The sequence below is a fragment of the Mus pahari genome, chromosome 17 (assembly GCF_900095145.1).
Source record: "Mus pahari chromosome 17, PAHARI_EIJ_v1.1, whole genome shotgun sequence".
Lineage (NCBI taxonomy): Eukaryota > Metazoa > Chordata > Mammalia > Rodentia > Muridae > Mus > Mus pahari.
The window spans coordinates 41,538,474-41,559,616 of record NC_034606.1 but is presented as its reverse complement, the minus strand read 5'-3'; the positions used below and the strand labels follow the sequence as shown (position 1 = coordinate 41,559,616).

At 55.1% G+C, this 21,143-nt stretch overlaps 2 protein-coding genes across 2 annotated transcripts; both read left to right on the top strand.

Annotated features, from left to right (window-relative positions):
• Positions 1 to 387: 387 nt before the first annotated feature.
• Positions 388 to 6,634, top strand: Scrt1 (scratch family transcriptional repressor 1). Its single transcript, XM_021216772.2, has 2 exons — positions 388 to 1,256; positions 3,172 to 6,634. The coding sequence occupies exons 1-2, from the start codon at positions 1,142 to 1,144 to the stop codon at positions 4,101 to 4,103; spliced, it is 1,047 nt and encodes a 348-aa protein (XP_021072431.1). The 5' UTR covers positions 388 to 1,141; the 3' UTR covers positions 4,104 to 6,634.
• A 4,307-nt stretch (positions 6,635 to 10,941) lies between these two features.
• On the top strand, positions 10,942 to 21,143 carry Dgat1 (diacylglycerol O-acyltransferase 1). The gene is made up of 17 exons (XM_021216620.1): positions 10,942 to 11,360; positions 16,430 to 16,517; positions 18,453 to 18,493; positions 18,587 to 18,672; positions 18,758 to 18,810; positions 18,939 to 19,044; positions 19,187 to 19,294; positions 19,379 to 19,453; positions 19,540 to 19,643; positions 19,731 to 19,769; positions 19,844 to 19,885; positions 19,961 to 20,005; positions 20,088 to 20,200; positions 20,275 to 20,340; positions 20,428 to 20,515; positions 20,603 to 20,665; positions 20,769 to 21,143. Exons 1-17 carry the CDS (start codon positions 11,140 to 11,142, stop codon positions 20,919 to 20,921), a joined length of 1,491 nt encoding a protein of 496 aa, XP_021072279.1. The 5' UTR covers positions 10,942 to 11,139; the 3' UTR covers positions 20,922 to 21,143.

The following is a 21,143-nucleotide window of genomic DNA, read 5'->3' as shown; positions in this document are numbered from 1 at the left end:
AAGAGCCTGGGGTGGGAGAGTGCCAGGCCCATTCCCATCTCTCTCCACACGCCCGATTATGCCACCAAGTATCAGGTCGCCATTCCCCGAGCCGCACGGGGGAACTCCGCACAAGTCCAGGCGAGGCATCCCCAGGACCCCTCCCAGGAGACCCTGGCCCGACCCAGCCCGGCGCAGCCATTTCCGCCGGCCTTTTCCCCTCCCCGCCCACCCCCTCCCCCAGCGCTTGGCTTTAAAAGCCAGAGGCTGCGCTCGGCGGTAGGCAGAAGAGGCTTGCGGGCTCAGGAGGCCTGCCCCAGAGCTGTCCGAGAGCGGAGCCCCGCCCCCGGACCCCCGTCCCTCCCTCTCTCCTTCCCTCCCTCGGCCCGCCCTCCCTGAGCACCCCACCCCCTGAGGACCCCCGCCCGCCGCTGCCGCCGCCGCCCGCTCCGACTGCAGAACAATAAAGCCAGCCTCCCAGAGACCCCCGCCGAGGACCCCCGCCCCGCGACCAGGCCCGGGTGGCCCGCCCCTCTCCGGCAACGCCAGCTGAGCGCGCCCGGGCGCTGGCCGCGGTGCTGCCCTAGCCAGCGCTGGCCGCGGTGCTGAAGCTGCTGGTGCTCCTGCCGCTGCTACTGTCGTGTTCTCTTGGCCCGGCGCTGCCGCCCCCGGGGGCATGGGGCGCCGCTGACTGAGGCTCCGCCGCCGCGGCGGGGGGGGGAGGGGAAGGGGGCCGTGGGGCCGGGCCAGCCCTGCACCCATTCGCAGCCTCCGGGCCCGGGACGGAGCCGCTCCCCCCCTCTCCGCCCCCCCCAGCCTCCTCCCCCGCCTGTCCAGGGGCGGCACTGCGGGCTGAGAAGCCGGGACCAGAGGAGGGAAGGAAGGAAGGAAGGAAAGAAGAGAAAAGAAGAGAAGAGGAGGAAGGAAGGAAAGAAGGAAGGAAGGAAGGAGAGAGAAAGAGAGGAGGGATCCAGAGAGGAAGAAGAAAAGACGCAGGGCAGAAAGAAGAGAGAGGACCACACTCGCCCAGCAGCATCCACAGGCCAGACAGGGGACAGTGCTGCTTCCACCGCTCCTCGGATGGTGACGGGGCCTCGCCGCGGACGCAGTCCCCCTGAGCCCCGGCTCTGCAGGCCCTCACTGCCGGAGCCCTGCAGGAATCATGCCCAGGTCCTTCCTGGTTAAGAAGGTCAAACTTGACACATTCTCTTCGGCAGACCTCGACAGCTCCTACGGGCGCGCCCGCAGCGATCTCGGAGTGCGACTGCAAGATAAAGGTGCGCTCTGGACTGCAGCTGGGGCAGGGCCCAGGGCTTTGCAGGAAGGGGTGGGTGGCCAAAGTGTGGGGGTGGAGTGGCAAGGTAGGAGGGGATGTAGATCCAACGGAAGCAGCCTGAGGCTGGAACAGAGAAGGCAGGCTGAGGAGAGGGGAGCAGAGAGTAAGGCCAGACAGCTTCCAAGATAGGATAGAGTATGGGTAGAGGAGAGGTAGGAAAAAGGGATCAGGAACAGGAAGCACTAAAGGCACACACTGACCCACACACAGACTTCTGTTGAGACATACACAGCTGCACAGACACCTGCTGACACAACAGGACCCAGTTAAATGGGCACATGCAAACCCACACCCCGGAATCTGGATCTGTTTCACTTTTTTTGGCTGCACCTTCAAAGCCCCTTGCTAGGGCCAGCTAGGGAATGCTGGGAACTCTAGGGAGTAGGCTTGGGGTCTGTCAGGGCCACCCACCTGTCAGGGCCTAGGTACCAGAAGATGCAACAGCAGTATCTTCCCTGGACTCAGGATTAGGGAGGAAGAGGTGAGCAAGGGAAGCCAAGGCACTGGAGTCAGGGGAGGCTCTTTGTGTAAGGATGCCCAAGTTCAAGGACAACTGTTAGCATGCAGGCAAGGGGGACAGGAGTGCCAGCAGTGTGGGGTGGCAGAGCAAGTATGACCTGCAAGAGCATAAGCCTGTGTGGGCCCATGTGACTGCGTGTGGCCATGTGACTTTGTGCGCTTGTGTGTGACCCTGTGTGTGTGCCTGTCTGTGTGCCACTACATGAGACCACGTGACTCTGAGGCCGCTGTGCACCATGTGACTGAGAGTGTGTCTGGATGATTGCATATGTGACCCTGCCAGTGTAGGAGTTGGGTTTCGGTGCTAGGGTCAGGGTAGAGCATACCCTTCGAGATGCCACCAGGCCTGGTGGTTGCTGAGAGCCCAAGTGTAACCCTGAATGAGCCAGCGCCTGCCTCGTGAAGGATATGCATTCATGACTGAGATTATGAGATCCATCTTGTACCTTGGGAACAACTGCAGTTACTGGCATGGATGATGTCCACCTGCAGCTTGTCTCTGTTAAGGTGTCCCCTAGTGGGTGCCCTGGCAGTCTTCCTAGTCCTCTGTTGGTGACTTGAGAAAGCCCCCAGTAGGGTTAGGGCATGGGGAGAAAACAAGAACGTGGAACAAAGTAGGACCTAGAATAATGGAAAGTAGTGGGTAGAGAGGTACGTGAATTCGAGCCGCAAGTCCAGTGAGTGGTTAGAGAGATGGAAGATGAAGGAGTACAGGTGATGGCCAGAGATGCTGACTAGGTAGGAGTCGCTAGGGTTTTGTTGGCACACCTAAAGAACAAGAGTGGCAGCACCAAGTCTGGAAGCAGATTCTGGGGCCTGAAGAAGGCCTCAGGGATCCCAAAGAGGCAGGACCGTCGGGGTCTCTGGGTTGGAGGCCCTGGCTTTGTGCGCGGCGGGTCTGCAGTGTGTTGCATAATCAGGGAAAACTGCTGAAGTGGGGAGAACCCGAGGGGGAGGGGAAGGGGGAGGAGGAAGAGAGGAGCGCCGCCCCTCCCCCCTGACCTTGAGGCTCGCTGAAGGGGGGCAGCCGCGCCCGAAGATGCATCTCTCTCCTCCCTGCGCGGGGGCGGGGCGCTTGGGCGGCGGGGGAGGAGCCCTGCCTGGCCCTGTCTCATCCTCTGCTGTCTCTCTTCTCTCTTCTCTTCCCCTCCCCATGGTCTCCATCCTCTCTGCCCTGTGGTCCCCTGCTCCTTCTCCTTTGTCCTAATCCCTGTTCTCCTTCCTTTCGGACCCCGACGTCTCCCGCTGTGTCTCCATCTCCTGCCGCCCGCTTTGCGTGTGTCTTGCCCGCTGCTCCGTTCCCTTCCCGCTGTCTGTCTGTCCGCCTCCGCCCTCAGGATACCTCAGTGACTACGTGGGGCCTGCGTCGGTCTACGATGGCGACGCTGAGGCGGCGCTGCTCAAAGGGCCATCCCCGGAGCCTATGTATGCTGCGGCTGTGCGGGGAGAGCTGGGTCCCGCGGCCTCTGGCTCAGCACCGCCGCCCACCCCTCGCCCAGAGCTGGCTACTGCTGCTGGCGGCTACATCAACGGCGACGCGGCGGTCAGCGAAGGCTACGCGGCCGACGCCTTCTTCATCACTGACGGGCGCTCACGCCGTAAGGCTGCTAATGCCAACGCTGCCGCGGCCCCCTCGACAGCCTCGGTGGCAGCCCCCGACAGCGACGCTGGAGGTGGGGGCGGGCCGGGCACGCGAGGCTCTGGATCAGGGTCCGCTAGTCGGGGCGGCACGCGCGTGGGGGCGGGCACCGAGGCGCGTGCGGGGCCGGGAGCCACGGGCGCTGGTGGCCGGCATGCGTGCGGAGAGTGTGGCAAAACTTACGCCACGTCGTCGAACCTGAGCCGCCACAAGCAAACGCACCGCAGCTTGGACAGCCAGCTGGCAAGGCGTTGCCCAACGTGTGGCAAGGTGTACGTGTCCATGCCGGCCATGGCTATGCACCTGCTCACGCACGATCTGCGCCACAAGTGCGGCGTGTGCGGCAAAGCCTTCTCCAGGCCCTGGCTGCTGCAGGGCCATATGCGCTCGCACACGGGCGAGAAACCCTTCGGCTGTGCGCACTGCGGCAAGGCCTTTGCAGACCGCTCCAACCTGCGCGCGCACATGCAGACGCACTCCGCCTTCAAGCACTTCCAGTGCAAGCGCTGCAAGAAGAGCTTCGCGCTCAAGTCTTATCTCAACAAGCACTACGAGTCAGCCTGCTTCAAGGGCGGCGCTAGCGGCCCCGCAACCCCTGCGCCGCCGCAGCTCAGCCCGGTTCAAGCCTAGGGCAGCGGGGCCTCCGCCAGCCAGGTCGGCTCTCAGCAATACGGGCCCCCAGGGAAGTCTCCGCTGGCGTCCGGGCGGAGGGGCTGGAGGGCGGGCCCCTCCTCACAGCAATAGGGGCAGGGAGCCGGCCCCACCCCGCCCCGCTCGCCAGGAGCCTTGCCAGCCCCTTCAAGCAATAGGGTCCCGAGGGGAGACCCACCCCGAAAACCCTCCCCTCTCCTCCAGGGTGCCCCAGGCTTTCTCCCAGCAATAGGGTCGACCAGACCCAGAACCGAACCTCATCTCTTAGTTGGGTCTCTGAAGACAGGGGGTGAGGTGAGGTAAGGAGCGCCCTCCTCCCTCCTCTGCGCCCCTGGATCGCGTTGCAGAGACTCAGGTCTTCCCCACCCCTTCCCAAGCCTTCCAGGCCAAGCCTTCAGCCCGGCGTCCAGGGAGTCAGCTCCACTTGGGCAGCTGGCCGGAGGAGGAGCAGGATATCAGGCGGGCCACAGAGGCGTTCTGTTCCGCAGGCTTTGCAAACCTCCCGGGAGTGCTAGACGATTTGGGGATGGGGAGGGGCACGGACGGCGGCAACCCTCTCCCTCGGGTTCTTTCTAGGGCCTCAGTCCGAGCCTCCCTCCAACCCACGCCTCGCATCCTCTGCCAAATCCTAATTCTTCCAGCCCGGCTTCCGGGGCTCTGTCCTCCATAACGAATAATAATGACGCATATCGGAATCGCATGAACTTATCCGACCTACTCAGACCCAAATCCCGCCCTGCCCCGGGGCCCCCTCCCTCGCTCCCCAGGCTTCGGGTGTTGGAGGACGGATACCCGGGCCGGCAGGCTGGCGTGCCACTGCCCTCTCTACACCTCTGTATTTGCTTTGCGGGTAAAGCCCCCTGGGGGGGTTGCGGACGCGTCGGGTTTCTTTCTTTCTGTATTTATACGTTTTATTTATGAACGGATTGCACTCGGGTCGGGGAGGGGGCGCCGAACCCTCATCCTTCCCGCCGACGCCCGGGGCTTAGGTTGTCCAGGACCACTTCCTCTGCCCCCGAGGCCGGCCCTTTCCCGGAGGCCCAGGCCCCACTCCCACTCGGTTGCCAACTTTCACCCGTCTATGCCAAAGCCTCGGCGGTGACCCTACCCCAAGGGCCCCGCTCCATTGGCCGCCGCCTTTGTGACATCACTGCATGCAGTCCCACCCTTCTTCCCAACCCTTCCCGGGGCTGCCCGCTCCCCTTCCTCTTAGTTAGTCCGATGCAGACTATAGAGCAATAATGCGCACTGCATGTGAAGCTGCCGCAGCCTCTAGAGTTACTGAGAATCAGGTATCCCCTGCCCTACCCATCCCATAGGCCCCTAGATCAGGGATGCTGCGCGGGGCCGGCCACGCAGACTTTCTTTCCCCATACCCTACCCCAGGGCAGAGCCCGGCAGGCGTCATGGTTCCAGAGGCTGGGATGGGATAGTATCACCCAAGGCCTCTCTTGTCAGTTCCTCATCACTCACCGACCCGTCAATGGGTACCCACGATATGCCAGGCCCATTCCTGAATCCGTCAGAGTTGTGGCAACCTTCTGGGAGGTGCCCATCAGTGACAGGGCCCAATAAGCATGGGTAGGCCAGGGTGGAAGGCAGATGCAGAGGGCTGAATCCCTGGGCCCCTATGGCCTCTCCTACCCACCTCAGTCCTAGAATATGCTGGGAGTAGTCAGGCCCTGCCTTTGACTTGGGCCTTATGTTCCCAGCTCAAATTGGACAGGTCCCAGGGTCTCTGGGGCCCAGCTTCACCAGGGCCACCCATACAGGTACCCATTTTCTGATTCCCTGAGATACGAGGCTCTGCTGTCTCTGTGCCGCTAAGGTGCAACAAGCTGGAGTATATGATATGGCCAGCCTCAACCCAGCACCAAGCTTGGCTAACCCTCCTGGTGCAGACCCGCAGGCCTAGCATAACAGTGCCCATATCTATCCCCCTTACTCCACCTGGCGAAATGCCCACAGTTCCTAGCCTGGGCCTGCCAGCCTGTGCTGCATGCACACGCACACAGAGGCGCCCACCCCGCCCCACTCTCTACTCCTGTCTACCTACCTATGGAGAAGGCTGGAAGGGCTGTGGGCCCGCCAGGATCTCCCGCTTCGCCCACACCCTGCCGCCGTGGAAAGCCATGGGCCCCCTCCCGCCCCCATAACTAAGCAGCACAATAACCGACTTAGCGAATTCAGGTAGAAGGAACGTTTAGGTAGCACCTATTTTGTACTGATTCTACAAGTAGGGCCCGAGGTGCGGGGGGCCCTCGGGTGGGGGCTGTGGCTGCCGGCCCGCCCCGCCCCCCCCCCCGCCTGCGCCCCGCCACCTTGTACATACTCCTGGCCCGCAACAGGCCGGGATTTTTACTCGGGCCGTGTCCCTCTTCCGCCCCCGTTTGGGGCCGGGCCGGCCGGACAGACGGACGGACGGACAGACCTCCTTCCTAAGCACAATAGCACCAGCTCCTCGGAGCGCCGCACCTCCACGAGGAGAATAAATGCCACTCTTGATAGAATTTGGAGTGTTGACTGGCGTGTCCTGTTGGGGTGCTGCTAGGGGTATTGGAGGGTGTCTAAGGGGAGAATTCCTGGTTCTGCAGGCTCGGATCGGTGCTGAAATCCCAAGGGAAGAAGCAGGGGCCTTGGCCTTTCTCCTACTGGAGTCAGGCCAGCAGAGCCAGTGGAGCACCTGTCTGAAGGCAAAGCCATTGGTTGCCCTGGGGCAATCAACTCTGCTCTGTCTCAGGTATTCAGGGGCCTTGTAGCTTCTGGGCAGCTAGCTGGAAGTTAGGTCCTGGCCAAGCTGATTTAGAAGCAATTCCTGGCCTGGAATGCCTCTGCTCTATTTTCCTTAGTACTTCTGCAGCTGCATCAACAGCTCTGGCTCCCTCAATCTTTGCAATCCTCCAAGATGGTGTTGGAGCAAATGGGACAGTAGAAGCCTCTACTGGGTGTAGCCCCTCTCCTGGGGGCCTGCTGTTCTCATCCAGTGCCAAGCAAGTGTTAGTGAACCCCAAAAGACCGGTCAGAGGAGCCGATCTGATGCAATCACACCAGAGCCTTTATTCAAGCTATCTCAGGCTCAGCCCACCACCAACACTGTGCAGGATGATTTTTGGTAGAGAGGAGCCCCAAACATCTATCAGGGCAAGCTTTTGAAGAAAGCAGCAGGGGTGGTGGTGGTGGGGTCAAAGGTGGTGGTGGTGGTGTTTCTGGCCTGGCAAGCATCTAACTGGAGTGCTACTATGGCCTTTAGCATAACTGGCTGGTGCTGGGAGTCAACTCATCTACTTCTGGTCCCCTCTGCATTGGTGGTTGTGAGGCAGGGGTGGGCTTGTAACCCAGGGATGCAGATTTGTTGGAGGAGGGTAGCCTGGAAACGGAAATTGGCACAGGTCTCATTGTTGGGGGAATAACCTGGAGACATAGGTCTTGTTGGGAGGAACTTGGAACCTTATGCTAGTTTACCAGAGTTCAAACTTAGGTCAGGTGCTCTAAAATGGAGTCTGAACTTAAAAGAGTTGGTCTCTCACAGACCCCTAAACTGTCGATGTGTGCTCCTGTACTGCTAGACAGCTGGGCCAGTATGAAGATTCCCATGGGGAGAGGCACTTCTGTAACCACACGTGGCCCTCAGAAGCTAGACAAGGACAACAGAGGAAATAGGAGGCAAGTTTGTGCTGGGTAGAGAGGGTCAGAGCAGCCACGGGAGTGAGGGTGGAAGGCTCACCCAGCAATGACCCCTGGCAAGTAGGTCAGCAGGTGTGAGTTGAGTGGCTCAAAAACTTTGATGCGACCAAACTAGGTCAGTCTTAGGTCAGAGCCAGCTCAACTGCCCACATCCTGGCAAGAACAGGAGCCAGACTCACTCAGACTCCATCCGGTGTCGAAAAGGGAGAGACGTATCCTCAGCAGGTCATGTCCTATGTGCCAGCCATTTGGAGAATATCCCAGTGGCAGAGGACATGCTCTCTGGGAAGCTGGGACAGCAGTAACAACAGGAATAAAGGCACATCTGGCAGTGAGAGAAGTGGTTATAATCAGACTTTCCACAGAAGGATCTTAACTGTCACTGTCCCTAGCTGGAAAGAGATCGACAAGGTTTCTCTGGCTGTCCTGGAACTCGGAGATTCACCTGCCTCTGCCTCCCCAGTGCTGGGATTAAAGACGTGTAACCACCATTGCTCAGTAAGAGATTTCCTGTTTGTAGAAGAGGAGCCCACGGCTCAGATAAACAGTTGTGGGTGAAGCCCAGGACTGCCTTCACATAGCTCTGTCCCCACCCAACCAAACACCGCTTTGGCCATAGCAAAGGCACACAAGGAAGTCTTGTATCTTCCTACTTTCTAGAGGACCCCACCGTTTCAAGGGCTTGGTTGCCTCTGTTTCTTTATGGTAGTAGGCCAAAAGGATGGGAAACAGCTTCCTGGAGGGTTGCTTGTAGCCCTACTTCTCCACCGCTGCAAACTCTCCGAAGCAGGTTTTCCTTGGCCTGCTTGTAACCCTAGGGTGCAGGCTGGGTTCAGCCTGAAGCTACTTGTGATTTTTTTTTAATTATTAAATTTTTTAAAAATTTATTTATTGTATGAGTGCTCTGCTGCATATACACCCACATGCCAGAAGAGGGCATCAGTTACCCTTATAGATGGATGTGAGCCACCATGCTGTTGCTGGGAATTGAACTCAGGACATCTCAGAAGAGCAGCCAGGGCTCATAACTGCCAAGCCATCTCACCAGCCCTCCTGTCTGCACACTTTTTTTTTTTAAAGGGGTGGGTTTTTTGTTGTTGTTGTTGTTTTTCTTTTGGTTTTTCGAGACAGGGTTTCTCTGTGTAGCCCTGGCTGGCCTGGAACTCAGAAATCTGCCTGCCTCTGCCTCCCGAGTGCTGGGATTAAAGGCGTGCACCACCACTGCCCGGCTTTTTTTTTTTTTTTTTTGGTTTTTCGAGACAGGGTTTCTCTGTGTAGCCCTGGCTGTCCTGGAACTCACTCTGTAGACCAGGCTGGCCTCGAACTCAGAAATCTGCTTGCCTCTGCCTCCCGAGTGCTGGGATTAAAGGCGTGCACCACCACTGCCCGGCTTTTTTTTTTTTTTTTTTGGTTTTTCGAGACAGGGTTTCTCTGTATAGCTCTGGCTGTCCTGGAACTCACTTTGTAGACCAGGCTGGCCTTGAACTCAGAAATCTGCCTGCCTCTGCCTCCCGAGTGCTGGGATTAAAGGTATGCACCACCACTGCCCGGCTCACGTTAGATTTCAATAGTGAAGCTGTCTGCATCTCTCAATCATCCATTCCAGCCTTTCCTCCTTGAATCAGGCCCTGGAACTCTGACATGGGTCCCATCTCTTTGGCACAGGTCTTCATAGAACCATCCTTCCTGATGGGTCTGGTCATCCTCTGGTCTCTTTACTCACATGGCCTCTTAGAGGCTAACAGCTTTGAGCCTGAATGTCAATGAATAGTTGTCTCCAAGAACTTTCATTCTCTTGCATGGTGTGAATTCACCTCTGGCTTTAGTGGCAGCCTAGGCCTCAATCTTCCACTTTTATTTTTTGGTCTCATACTGGAACTTGGTGTAGCCAATGTGCCCAGGAGAATGTGGAAGCCTTATATTCACTTAACAGAGGAAGGAGCGAGAAAGGGATGGCAGAGCTCACATGACTTACCCTCACTTAAGGCTCCCAAGAAGACATTTTCTTTTACTCTGCCTCCTTTTGGGGTCACTATTCACAAAGACCTAGCCCTTGCCTTGCCAAGGCCCAGTTGAAAGACATGCTGGGCCAGCAATAACATAATGCTTGGAGACACTGACCAGGCTGGCTCTGATCCACAAAAGTCCAAGCCTGGGCCTCCTTTTCCCTGCATAGGTACAAAGACACCAGCAAGGTAGCGCAGATTGCTCATCATGAGGTGAGGCATGAAGAAAGAGTGACCCGAGGGAAGGAGTCAGTGGATACTACAGAAGTGGAGGGAGGAAAAAAAAAAAAGATAAAAAAAAGGCTGGGCGTGGTGGCGCACGCCTTTAATCCCAGCACTCGGGAGGCAGAGGCAGGCGGATTTCTGAGTTTGAGGCCCAGCCTGGTCTACAGAGTGAGTTCCAGGACAGCCAGGGCTACACAGAGAAACCCTGTCTCGAAAAACAACAACAAAAAGAAGTGGAGGGAGCTTAATAGGAAGACTAGTAGCACCCTGTAGGAGAGGCCACCAACCTTGTCCTATAGAGGTGCTTCTTAGGTCTGCTATTCCCCAGAAGAGAAAGTCACTATTCTCCTTGGTCCTTATAGTGTTTCTGAAGGAAATCAGGTGCCTCCTGAGGTCCAGGATGTATGTACTGCGGTGTCTAAATCAGGGGGGTTGCTTGTCGGGCCTTCGACAGCATTGTGGGGCCAGAGCAGATAAGTCTGTTGATTGTGCGCTCAAATATGGATTTGGAACCGCAAGACGTCAGTCAGCGCAGTTTCATAAATGACCTACAGTCAAACCGCTGCTGGGGATGACGAAACGATGTTTTTACATAAGTGGGACAAGAGGCAAGCAAGAGGTCAGGGGAAGTGCGTAGCTGCCAGGGAGCCAGGAGCCTGGGCAGTTCTCCTGCAGCTTGCTCCTCGCAGTGAGACAGCACCTTGGACCTCTTCCACCGAAGTTCACAGCCTAGCTGCGCACTAGTTGCTTCTGCCAGCCTGCGACTGCAATTCCCAGAGTGCTATACGTCGCCAGCTCCCGGTGCCTTCAACTCCCAGGAGGCTCCGCGCCCTGCTCCCGTAACTCCCAGCGTGCTCCGCGTCTTCGATTAGGCTCCGCCTCCGCTTGGCCTTGGTCTACAAATGGACTCTCGGTCGAAACCACAGCCAGTCAGCTGCTCCGCAGCATCGCAGCGGTAGTCGTGACCTGCGCCGGCTACGGAGGCCGGCAGGGGGCGGCGGCGGAGGCCGTTGCTCAGGGTCCAGAGGCGGGGCCGCGGGCTCCAGGCGCTGAGAGCCGGCGGAGCACGACTGGGCCGCGACGAGGTGCGGGCCGAAGCCATGGGCGACCGCGGAGGCGCGGGAAGCTCTCGGCGTCGGAGGACCGGCTCGCGGGTTTCCGTCCAGGGTGGTAGTGGGCCCAAGGGAGACGAAGACGAGGTGCGAGACGCGGCTGGGAGCCCCGACTTGGGCGCCGGGGGTGACGCGCCGGCTCCGGCTCCAGCCCAATCCCGGGACAAAGACGGGCAGACCAGCGTGGGCGACGGCTACTGGGATCTGAGGTAGCGGAGTGCTGATCCCCTTACATTTGACCTCCCCAGCGACTCTCCCGGTTCTTAAAAGTTGGCCACAGCTTTGCGAGTTCCTCGGCCGGGGCTCCCCTGGGGCTGTACTGGGACACGGGCTTTGGGGAGAGGGGTCACTTGCCAAGGTCACCCAGGTGGGGTCGAGTAGCCGACCAGGGAGCCTGGGTAGAGGAGTGGGCAGCAGCCCCCTTTCCATATTGCTTGGGGGAAATAAGCACACCTTGAGGCAGAGTCCCCTGAGGTCCTTTCTGAGGGTGGGTAGCAGGAAATGTGAGCCCCGGGGGTTGGAGATGAATGGGCTTTCTTCAGTGGAAGGAGGCTGATGTTTTCCAGGGAGGGTTATGATGAAGAGTTACCTTTGCAAAAACTATGAGGGGTGGGTGTCCTGTGGGTAGTGAAGGCTGCTAGAGGCTCCAGAGGACACAAGCCTGTTTGAGGCGATGGGTATGGGCGTTTGCTCTGGGTAGAGGGACAGTACAGGAAGCTTTCTAGTACTAACAGGCTGCGCGGCTTATTCACCCCTCTTCCAGCAAGTAGGAGGGCCTGAAGCCCAGCTTACCTTACCAGAATGACTTCGGGCTATAGGGACAGGGCTGACTACTAAGTGAGACTTTCACCCCCTGGTTGGAGTACTGGAGAGAGGTTTGGTATGGACACACCTATGGGAGAGGTCCTGCTTAGCTGAAGAAATGGAGACTCTCCTCCAAAGATGGCCCTGAGACTCTTTTTGTTGATCATCATGGGACCCTTTAGTAGCTCTGGGTTAGGAAGTAGCTGAGGGGCTTGGAGGAAGTGACTATCTAGGGTGGCAAAGTCTGGTTCTATTTGTATCAACAATCTTTTTCTAGTGGGCACGGTGCCCCCCTAACCCCCAGCTGCCCTAGGGTGTTCACAGTTCACCTGGGAGATAAGATAACTTCAGTGTGAGGCAGGTATGGCACATTATGAACAAAGGTCAGGTAAGGAGGCCTTGGAGGCAAGAGTGGGGGAGGAGGTTGGCCCTCCTTAGAGGGATCATGATTTTCTGTAATTCAAAGCTGGTCTTGAGAGAGACTGGCTTCCCATTTTCCACCTGAAAAGATGTGTGTGCATGCTCTCTCAAACACACACACACACACACACACACACACACACACACGCACAAGGTTTCTCTGTGTAGCCCTGGTTGTCCTGGAACTAGCTCTGTAGATCTGGCTGGCCTCAAACAGATCCACCTGTGTCTGTCTCCCAAGTGGTGGGATTAAAGGTGCCCGCTCCATCAGGAAAGATGTTAAGAGTCCTAAGACCTAAGGTCCTGTGACCCTGACAATCCCCTATGCTGACTCCCTCACTGTCCTTTCCTTTAGGAGTCAGGAGCGGTGGGGAAAGTATCTTTTTATCTTTGAGGTCTCAGTTGTAGGCCAAGTTACTGTGCAGGGATAGGCAAGAGCGGACAATCACATCTCCTGATGACCATTGAACTCTTACAGTGTCCTCCAGTGTGAGGCTTGTGCAAAGTTAGGAAAGATGTATATGCATGTGTGGAAAGGGTCTCTGCTGTGGCCCCTTCTCCTCCATAGATGGATGTTGCATTGCAGGGATGGGGATGGGGAGTTTGTCAACCCCCAGTGGGTAGTGGGCCTTATTCCATGTTGGGGATGTCACAGGGCCTGAAGCCTCCTAGTGGAGGAGCTAGATTCCATTCCCTCCATGTTGGTGGGCCAGGCTCTGCCTGCCCTCTTGGAGTTGGCCTGTAGCTTAGCCCATTGCCACTCTTCCCTTGCCAGCTCCCCCTCCCCCTGCTGTTGTTGCTCTTGGCAGCCCAGCTCTCCTCTCACCCTTCCTCTTGACTCCTTGAGCTTCTGTATCTTCCCCTCCCTAGTACTTCCTGCTCACTTTAAGCTGGGCCATTGGGCCAGGTTCTGGATGTCAGCTCATTTCTTTTTTCCTATGGCAAGGTGAGACTGTGCATTTTGTCTACTGAATGTCACCCAAGGCAAGACCTTGTGGTGGTGGGTTTTTCCCAAGCTATTTGTCTTGGACTGTCTTTTGTACATCTCTGTAGCATGGTCTAGGAATTATGAGTAGCTTGCTTCCATCTTGTAACCCAGGGCTTGGCTCAGAGAGCAGCACAGAGAGTGTCAGGTGTCAGCTGGAAGAGGAGCTGGCATTCTGTTCCCTTCTCTTTCTGTTTGGTGTCAGATCTGAACTGTGTGGTCCCTAGATGAAGCCCATACTTAGAGGTTGGTCCTTGAGTGTGGCACAGATCTTGGCATGTGTGTGGGGATGGGCTTGTTCTTGTTCTACAGTGTTTATGTGGAGCTGAAGGAGTCAAGAGAGGATGCCACCTCTTCCTTGTTCTCTGTGGTTTACCTGAGTAGGCCTGGGTAAAGGACCTACCATAAGACATAGGAAGGAGGGCCAGCTATCCTGTGTCCTTTTAGTCTCGGAGTGAGTGTAAGACCGTTGGAAGGCACAGGACACAGGCAGGCTCTTTAGTAGGTGAGAGGGTGGCAAAAACAGCTGTCACCATGTAGCCAGCTCCTCTTTTCCCCGTTGGCCATTTCTGCAGCCTGCCCTTCAGCCTACTAGCTTCTGGTCACAGTGGCAGGCTCGGAGCTTTGCAGGTATTGATTGATGGGGGGCTTCCTCCCCTGGGACAGATGTCTCTGACCTAGGGAGGGAGGGAGGGAGTAGCATGGGTGGAGGCAGGGCAGTAGGAATGCTGCCTTCAAGACCATGGATGCGAGAGCCAGAGAGGACCCAAGACACCAGTGTGGACAGTTGAGGAAGGAATTGGAAGTCCAACAGAAGAACCCTGGAAAAAAAACCAAAACCAACCAACCAAAAACCTCTTAGGATCTTGTCTGCTACACCAGGCAAGGTGTCCCATCAGGTGGCACGTGCTTGCAATACCAGCACTTGGAAGGTTAAGGTGGGAAAAGCAAGGCCAGCCTGACCTACATAGGTCATGTCTCCCAAAAACAACACAACACAACACAACACAACAAAACAAAAAGTATCTGCTTGCTGTTAGCTCTGGAAAGCAGGACCCATTCTATACTTTTGTCCTCATTCTGGAGATGGGCGTAGGAAAAGCAGCATGGTTTCCTTGGTTACCCAAATGGGGAGAGAGGTCAGTCTTGTGAAACGGCTTTGGTTATGTGCAGGCAGTAGTTGGTGGGTTGTGCCACAGAGGCCAGCTATGAGGTTTTGGGGGCAAGAGGCTTTGGGATATGCTGTAACCACGGGACTTCAGTGTGGGGGAGGGGGACTGGTAGGGAGGTCTAGTAGACAGACTGGGAGATGCCTTCCTGCTTGTCTCATGGTGTTGCCTCTTAAAGGCAGCTACATCAAGCCAGTGAATATCTCAAACAAGGGCAGCCATCAGATCTGGGGAGAAAAGGGATTCAAGGTAGAGATATAACATGGCTTGTATCACATGGGCCTAGTGTGTAGATGCTGGAAGCCTAGTCCTGAGGAAATGGACAGTTGGGAGTGGCGTCGGGTTTCTGTCTCACTTTGGTGCTGTAGCATGGCATGAACAGTAAGAAGGGTGTGACTACCTTCCTACTGACCAGCTAGTGTAGATGGAACTAGATACCAATCCTATTAATTAATTAAAAGATAGTGCTTCTCTTGTAGTCCTGGCTATCCTAGAACTCTGTAGAGCAGGCTGACCTTAGTCAGAGATCTGCCTGCCTCTGCCTTCTGAGTGCTGGGATCAAAGATGTGTGTTTTTTTGTTCTTGTTTTTTTTTTTTTTTTTTTTTTTTTAAGATTTATTTATTTATTATATTTAAGTACACTGTAGCTGTCTTCAGACACTCCAGAAGAGGGCGTCAGATTTTGTTATGGATGGTTGTGAGCCACCATGTGGTTGCTGGTATTTGAACTCTGGACCTTCAGAAGAGCAGTCGGGTGGTCTTACCTACTGAGCCATCTCACCAGCCCCTGTTCTTGTTTTTTAGGTCTTAGCCTTGACAGCAAAGATTGAGTTTGTTGGCAGTGCCCCTCAGCCTCGTTCACCCTTCTTCTGGAGAGGGCTGCCAGAATTCCATCCCTAACCAAAGCTAGGGCTTGTTCCTTGTTATTGAGGGTCACTAACAAGGTCAGTCCTAAAAGGGCTTCTGTAGGATGGTGCCTATAATAGGTTTCCTGACCTGCTCCTCATCAGATGCCCCAGGGTAGAGGTGTATGTGGTGAGAGGGAAGGGGAGGCCCTAGCCTCTTTGCTTACAAAATCTAGGTCTTGCTCAATTCTGTGTGGCTTCCTGGTGGCACAGCAGCTGGAGGGCAAGGTGGAGCCATAGTTATTGTGAGTGAGGGCATTAGTTACTGGGACTAGGGCTCTGGGTTTTTCCTGTTGTCTTTGCCAGGAGCTGAGCCTGGGCTTTATCTTAGTTACAGTCTTACTCTTCCAGGCTTGGTATTCTTTACATACAGGGTCTATTTGGATGCCCTGTATCCTACCATTGGGTAGGAGCTCTGAGCCTTTCCCTGTTTTCAGGCTCCAGTAGTCTCCCTGAACAAAGTCAGGGACACAGATTTAACATGCAAATAGAGGGCCAAATCATTGCTCGTGAGAAATGTACATTAAGGTTGGGCACTTGGCCAGCTATTACATTGGGCCTGTGTGTCAGGAGAATGCTCTTACTATGGCGGGGACTCCTCCATGAGTGATTTGGCAGATGGGATGAACAGACTGGGCAATCTGTAGTAGTACTGGGTAGATTCACATAGGTCCACAGAGACCCAGGTAGATTATCTTTGTGGCCCAAGAGCCCAATTGCAGTTGGTTTCTGGGGAACTCGAGCTTCACAGAGGCCTGTCTAGACTCTTCTGCTGTAATGAATACTTTCTGCTGCCTAGAGGGAAGGGGCTCTATGATTCTGAGACCTTTTCCTCCTGTAGCTACATAACCACTGGAATGGCCTTGTCTGAGTCCTCTTCCTGTGTGCAATGGGTAGTGAACTCTTGGCAGAAAAGATACCTGGGCAGGAGTGGGTTTGTCCTTGTCCTGCTCGTGTTTGCTCACTGGGCAGGATCCTGTCTCCTTTTTTGCCAGGTGCCATCGCCTGCAAGATTCTTTGTTCAGCTCAGACAGTGGTTTCAGCAATTATCGTGGTATCCTGAATTGGTGTGTGGTGATGCTGGTGAGTAGGACTGTGGGAGCAGGCTCACTGTGGCCAGGTGTGGCAGAGCCTTCAAGGGTGTCCTTTCCCTGGACAGAGGCTTTGCCCTTTGAAGACTGTAGCTCCATGTGGTTGCTAGCATTAGGCTGGCAGTGAGGGAAGCATGGGTGGTCCCTGCAGTGGGACTGGCTTTCTCAATGAACATCTTGAATACTCTTGTGCCTCAGGTCCCCCTTGGCTGTGTAGGTGTGGGAGAGCAAGGAGATGGTGGGGAGTATTGGTTGCCCTACAGTCTGGGAGGCTGAGAGGTTGAGGAGTGGGTATTCCCGGTCCAGGGCCTCCCTGGATACGTATAGAAAGAATCTTGAGGGGCTGGAGAGATGGCTCAGCAGTTAAGAGCAATTCCCAGCAACCACATGGTTGGTAGCTTGCAACCACCTGTAATGGGATCTGATGCCTTCTTCTGGTGTGTCTGAAGAGAGTGACAGTGTATTCACATACATAAAATAAAATAAAATAATCTTGAGGATGTATTCCTATGCCACGTGATTCATGGAATAGGCCCCTTGGCAGAACCAGCCACTGTTTTACAGGCCTTCTAGTCCCTTTCCTTTGGCCTTGAGTAGTGGTAGAGTGCTATGCCATGTTCAGGCCTGCTGCCTCTAGGGCCTGGTTCTTACTGTATCACCACCCCAGAAGCTGTTGGAGTCCAAGGCTCAAAAGGACAACCTGATGGGTGGGTCAGGGACAAAGGGTTATCATCACTTGGGCATGGTCTGATACCTATTGCCTCACCCAGAAGTGTTTGTTCCTGCTTTAGGCATGGCTTCTTTGACTATCAGTATGGAAGGGATCTACCCTATAACGCTCTGGAAGGGATCTACCCTATAACGCTCTGGAAGGGATCTACCCTATAACGCTCTGGAAGGTTTCTGAGGTTTTCAGCACCTTTTCCCTGGAGAGAGCTTCGGGCCTTGGTTAGTTGTGGGGCTTGATGTGTGAGAAGTGAGCAGTGGGGGATAGTGGGTTCAAGGTCAGCTTTGCCCGTGGGAGATGGCACACTATTCTTGGCCAAGCCTGGTTTATAAAGAAGCTTTTGGGGAGGGGATACCCACTTGGCTCTTCATTTTTAAATGTGTTTGGGTGTTTTGCCTTCATATGTGTCTCTGTACCATGTACATGTAGTGTTCATGGAGGCCAGAAGATATCCTAGAACTGGAGTTAACAGAGAGTTGTGATCCACTGTTTGAATGGTAGGAATTGGACCAAGTCCTCTGGAAGAGCAGTCAGTGTTGTTAACTGCTGGGCCATCTCTTCAGGCCCCACTTGGCCCTTGGCCCCCCCTATTCATCCCTTCCAGGATATATGAACCCTACCCCCAGTTACCTGCAGTGGGCAGTCAGGAGGCAGTATAGAGCAGGGTGTTGCTAAGTTCCAAGCTGGAGTATGGTGTCCCTTCTCTGAGTATCCAGGCAAGGAATCTTGCTAGTGTTCCCTTGTCAGTATTATCCACAGCTTCTATCTGTTTGGGTAGTTGGACAAGTTGGTGGCACCTGGCCTGTATCTAGAGCTTGTGAGATGGATGAAGATGGACTCTCGGGCTAGAGTCTAGAGGCCCACTCCTTAGTTGAGCTACATTGGGGCCACATTCTTGGAGTTTTGAGTATTGCTAAAGTATTTGACTCAGGTACAGAAAAACCCATTCCAGCCCCTTTTTGCTTTGATGAACCTTTCTGCTGCCTGCTGTAGCCTCTTGTCTGACACTGAAGGGACCAGTACTTGGGCAAGGGTAGGCAGCTCTCCTCTCAACCCCCCTATTGGTCTGAGCTGTCAAGAGGGACTGGTTCCTTGACTTTAAGAGTGCTACAGCTATTTTCCTGGCCAAGAGGAGAGGTACTGGGGTAAAGTGAGCTGTGATAGCACTACCAGGGCAACCCTCTTGATTGTCTCTTGCAGATCCTGAGTAATGCAAGGTTATTTTTAGAGAACCTTATCAAGTGAGTACCCTTTCCAGGCCCCCTCTTACATCACCGCGGCCTGCTTAGGCCCTGAGGCCCACCTCTACTCAGGCCCCCATTGCCCACTCTCAGGTATGGCATCCTGGTGGATCCTATCCAGGTGGTGTCTCTGTTTCTGAAGGACCCCTACAGCTGGCCTGCCCCATGCCTGATTATTGGTGAGCTGCAGTCCAAGAAGGGCCATTGGGTGGGGGAATAGGCTGACCAGGGCCTGAACCTGTCCTGTGATGCTTCTGTCCTCAGCATCCAATATTTTTGTTGTGGCTGCATTTCAGATTGAGAAGCGCCTGGCAGTGGTAAGTGGTGCCTATCCCCATCCTTGCTGAAAGTCACTGGTGGCTTGCTTCAGATAGGCCCTTCTTACTAGGCCTGATAGTTATCTTCCAGGGCGAAGGATCTGGTTGAATGCTCTCTTCTTCTCTAGGGTGCCCTGACAGAGCAGATGGGGCTGCTGATACATGTGGTTAACCTGGCCACAATCATCTGCTTCCCAGCATCTGTGGCCTTACTGGTTGAGTCTATCACTCCAGGTGTGCCTCCATCCTAACCATCCCATCCCATGTTGAGCTGATCCCAGGTTGTTCATGGGATATGGGTGGTCACGTCTGAGCCCACCTTGCCTGTGTTAACTGTGGTGTATGGGCAGACATGGCTGAGCCACCTATCTTGCAGTGGGTTCCGTGTTTGCTCTGGCATCATACTCCATCATGTTCCTCAAGCTTTATTCCTACCGGGATGTCAACCTGTGGTGCCGCCAGCAAAGGGCCAAGGCCAAAGCTGGTAAGAGGCTGTCAGGATTGGGATTCACCTATAGGCCCGAGCTTGGGCTCCATGGCTCATACTACTGTCTTGCTTTGCTGGCAGTTTCTACAGGGAAGAAGGTCAGTGGGGCTGCTGCCCAGCAAACTGTGAGCTATCCAGACAACCTGACCTACCGAGGTGAGGAGCTGTCGGGTTGGGACTCTCAGAGGCAAGACTGTAAGGTTCAGGGTTGTGTGGTCCAAGCACCTACCCTTTCCTTTTAGATCTCTATTACTTCATCTTTGCTCCTACTTTGTGTTATGAACTCAACTTTCCTCGATCCCCCCGAATACGAAAGCGCTTTCTGCTACGACGAGTTCTTGAGATGGTGAGGTTTGGATCTTAAGGGTTGGTATGGACAGGGCTTGGGTGTGTGCAACTCAAGTCTCAGCTGACTGCTCTATTCTTCCCCCAGCTCTTTTTTACCCAGCTTCAAGTGGGGCTGATCCAACAGGTAAGTGGTGTGAGTGGGTGTATGGTAGGGTTCAGTGTAGCTGAGGAAAACTGATGTGGTACTCTCCTTTGCAGTGGATGGTCCCTACTATCCAGAACTCCATGAAGCCCTTCAAGGTGAGGTTAGGCTCCCCTGTGGCAGGGGTGGATAGGGTAGATGATATAGCTAGCTGAGGCAGCCTATCTCCACAGGATATGGACTATTCACGTATCATTGAGCGTCTCTTAAAGCTGGCGGTGAGTGTCAAAGACTCCAGTGGGATAAGTGAAGGTTAGGTGGTGTCTATAAGTTTGCAACCTGGAGCTTTGTCTCCCAAAGGTCCCCAACCATCTGATCTGGCTTATCTTCTTCTATTGGTTTTTCCACTCCTGTCTCAATGCTGTGGCAGAGCTTCTGCAGTTTGGAGACCGCGAGTTCTACAGAGACTGGTGGTGAGTGGTGTGTTTCTGGGGATCTGGGTAGGTCATAGCATGCTCTACTTATCCCATTGTTTCTTGACCCCAAGGAATGCTGAGTCTGTCACCTACTTTTGGCAGAACTGGAATATCCCTGTGCACAAGTGGTGCATCAGGTAGGATGGTGTTCGCACCTGTGGAATGTGGTTGTGGACCTGGGCCTTATGGCATTAGCCTCATCCTATGGCTTGCTTGCTCTGCAGACACTTTTACAAGCCTATGCTCAGACATGGCAGCAGCAAATGGGTGGCCAGGACAGGGGTATTTTTGACCTCAGCCTTCTTCCATGAGGTCAGTACTTTGAGCATACCCCACGTCACCTCTGGGTAGGGCTGTGGCCACCAGCTGACACTGACCTCTCTTATTCCTACACTCCAGTACCTAGTGAGCGTTCCTCTGCGGATGTTCCGCCTCTGGGCATTCACAGCCATGATGGCTCAGGTGAGGAGCTCTGTGAAGTTTGTCTCTCTGAGTCTAAATCTGTGCTGAACCTCATCTCCTGTGGCCATTGTAGCCACCTGACTGTAGCCTCATGTGTTCTCAGGTCCCACTGGCCTGGATTGTGGGCCGATTCTTCCAAGGGAACTATGGCAATGCAGCTGTGTGGGTGACACTCATCATTGGGCAACCAGTGGCTGTGCTCATGTATGTCCACGACTACTACGTGCTCAACTATGATGCCCCAGTGGGGGTCTGAGCTACTGCCAAAGGCCAGCCCTCCCTAACCTGGGCCTGGAGTTCTGGAGGTGTTCCTGGCTGCCTGCACACTCCTCCTAGTCTGGGAGGCCTCTCTGCCCCTATGGGGCCTACTCCTGCTCTTGGGGAAGGCATCTGAATCCAGCTGGTATGAGCCAGTGCTGGGAGTCTGTGCTATCCAGGGGCTGAGGGTATCAATAAAGTGCTGTCTAAAACCTTCTTA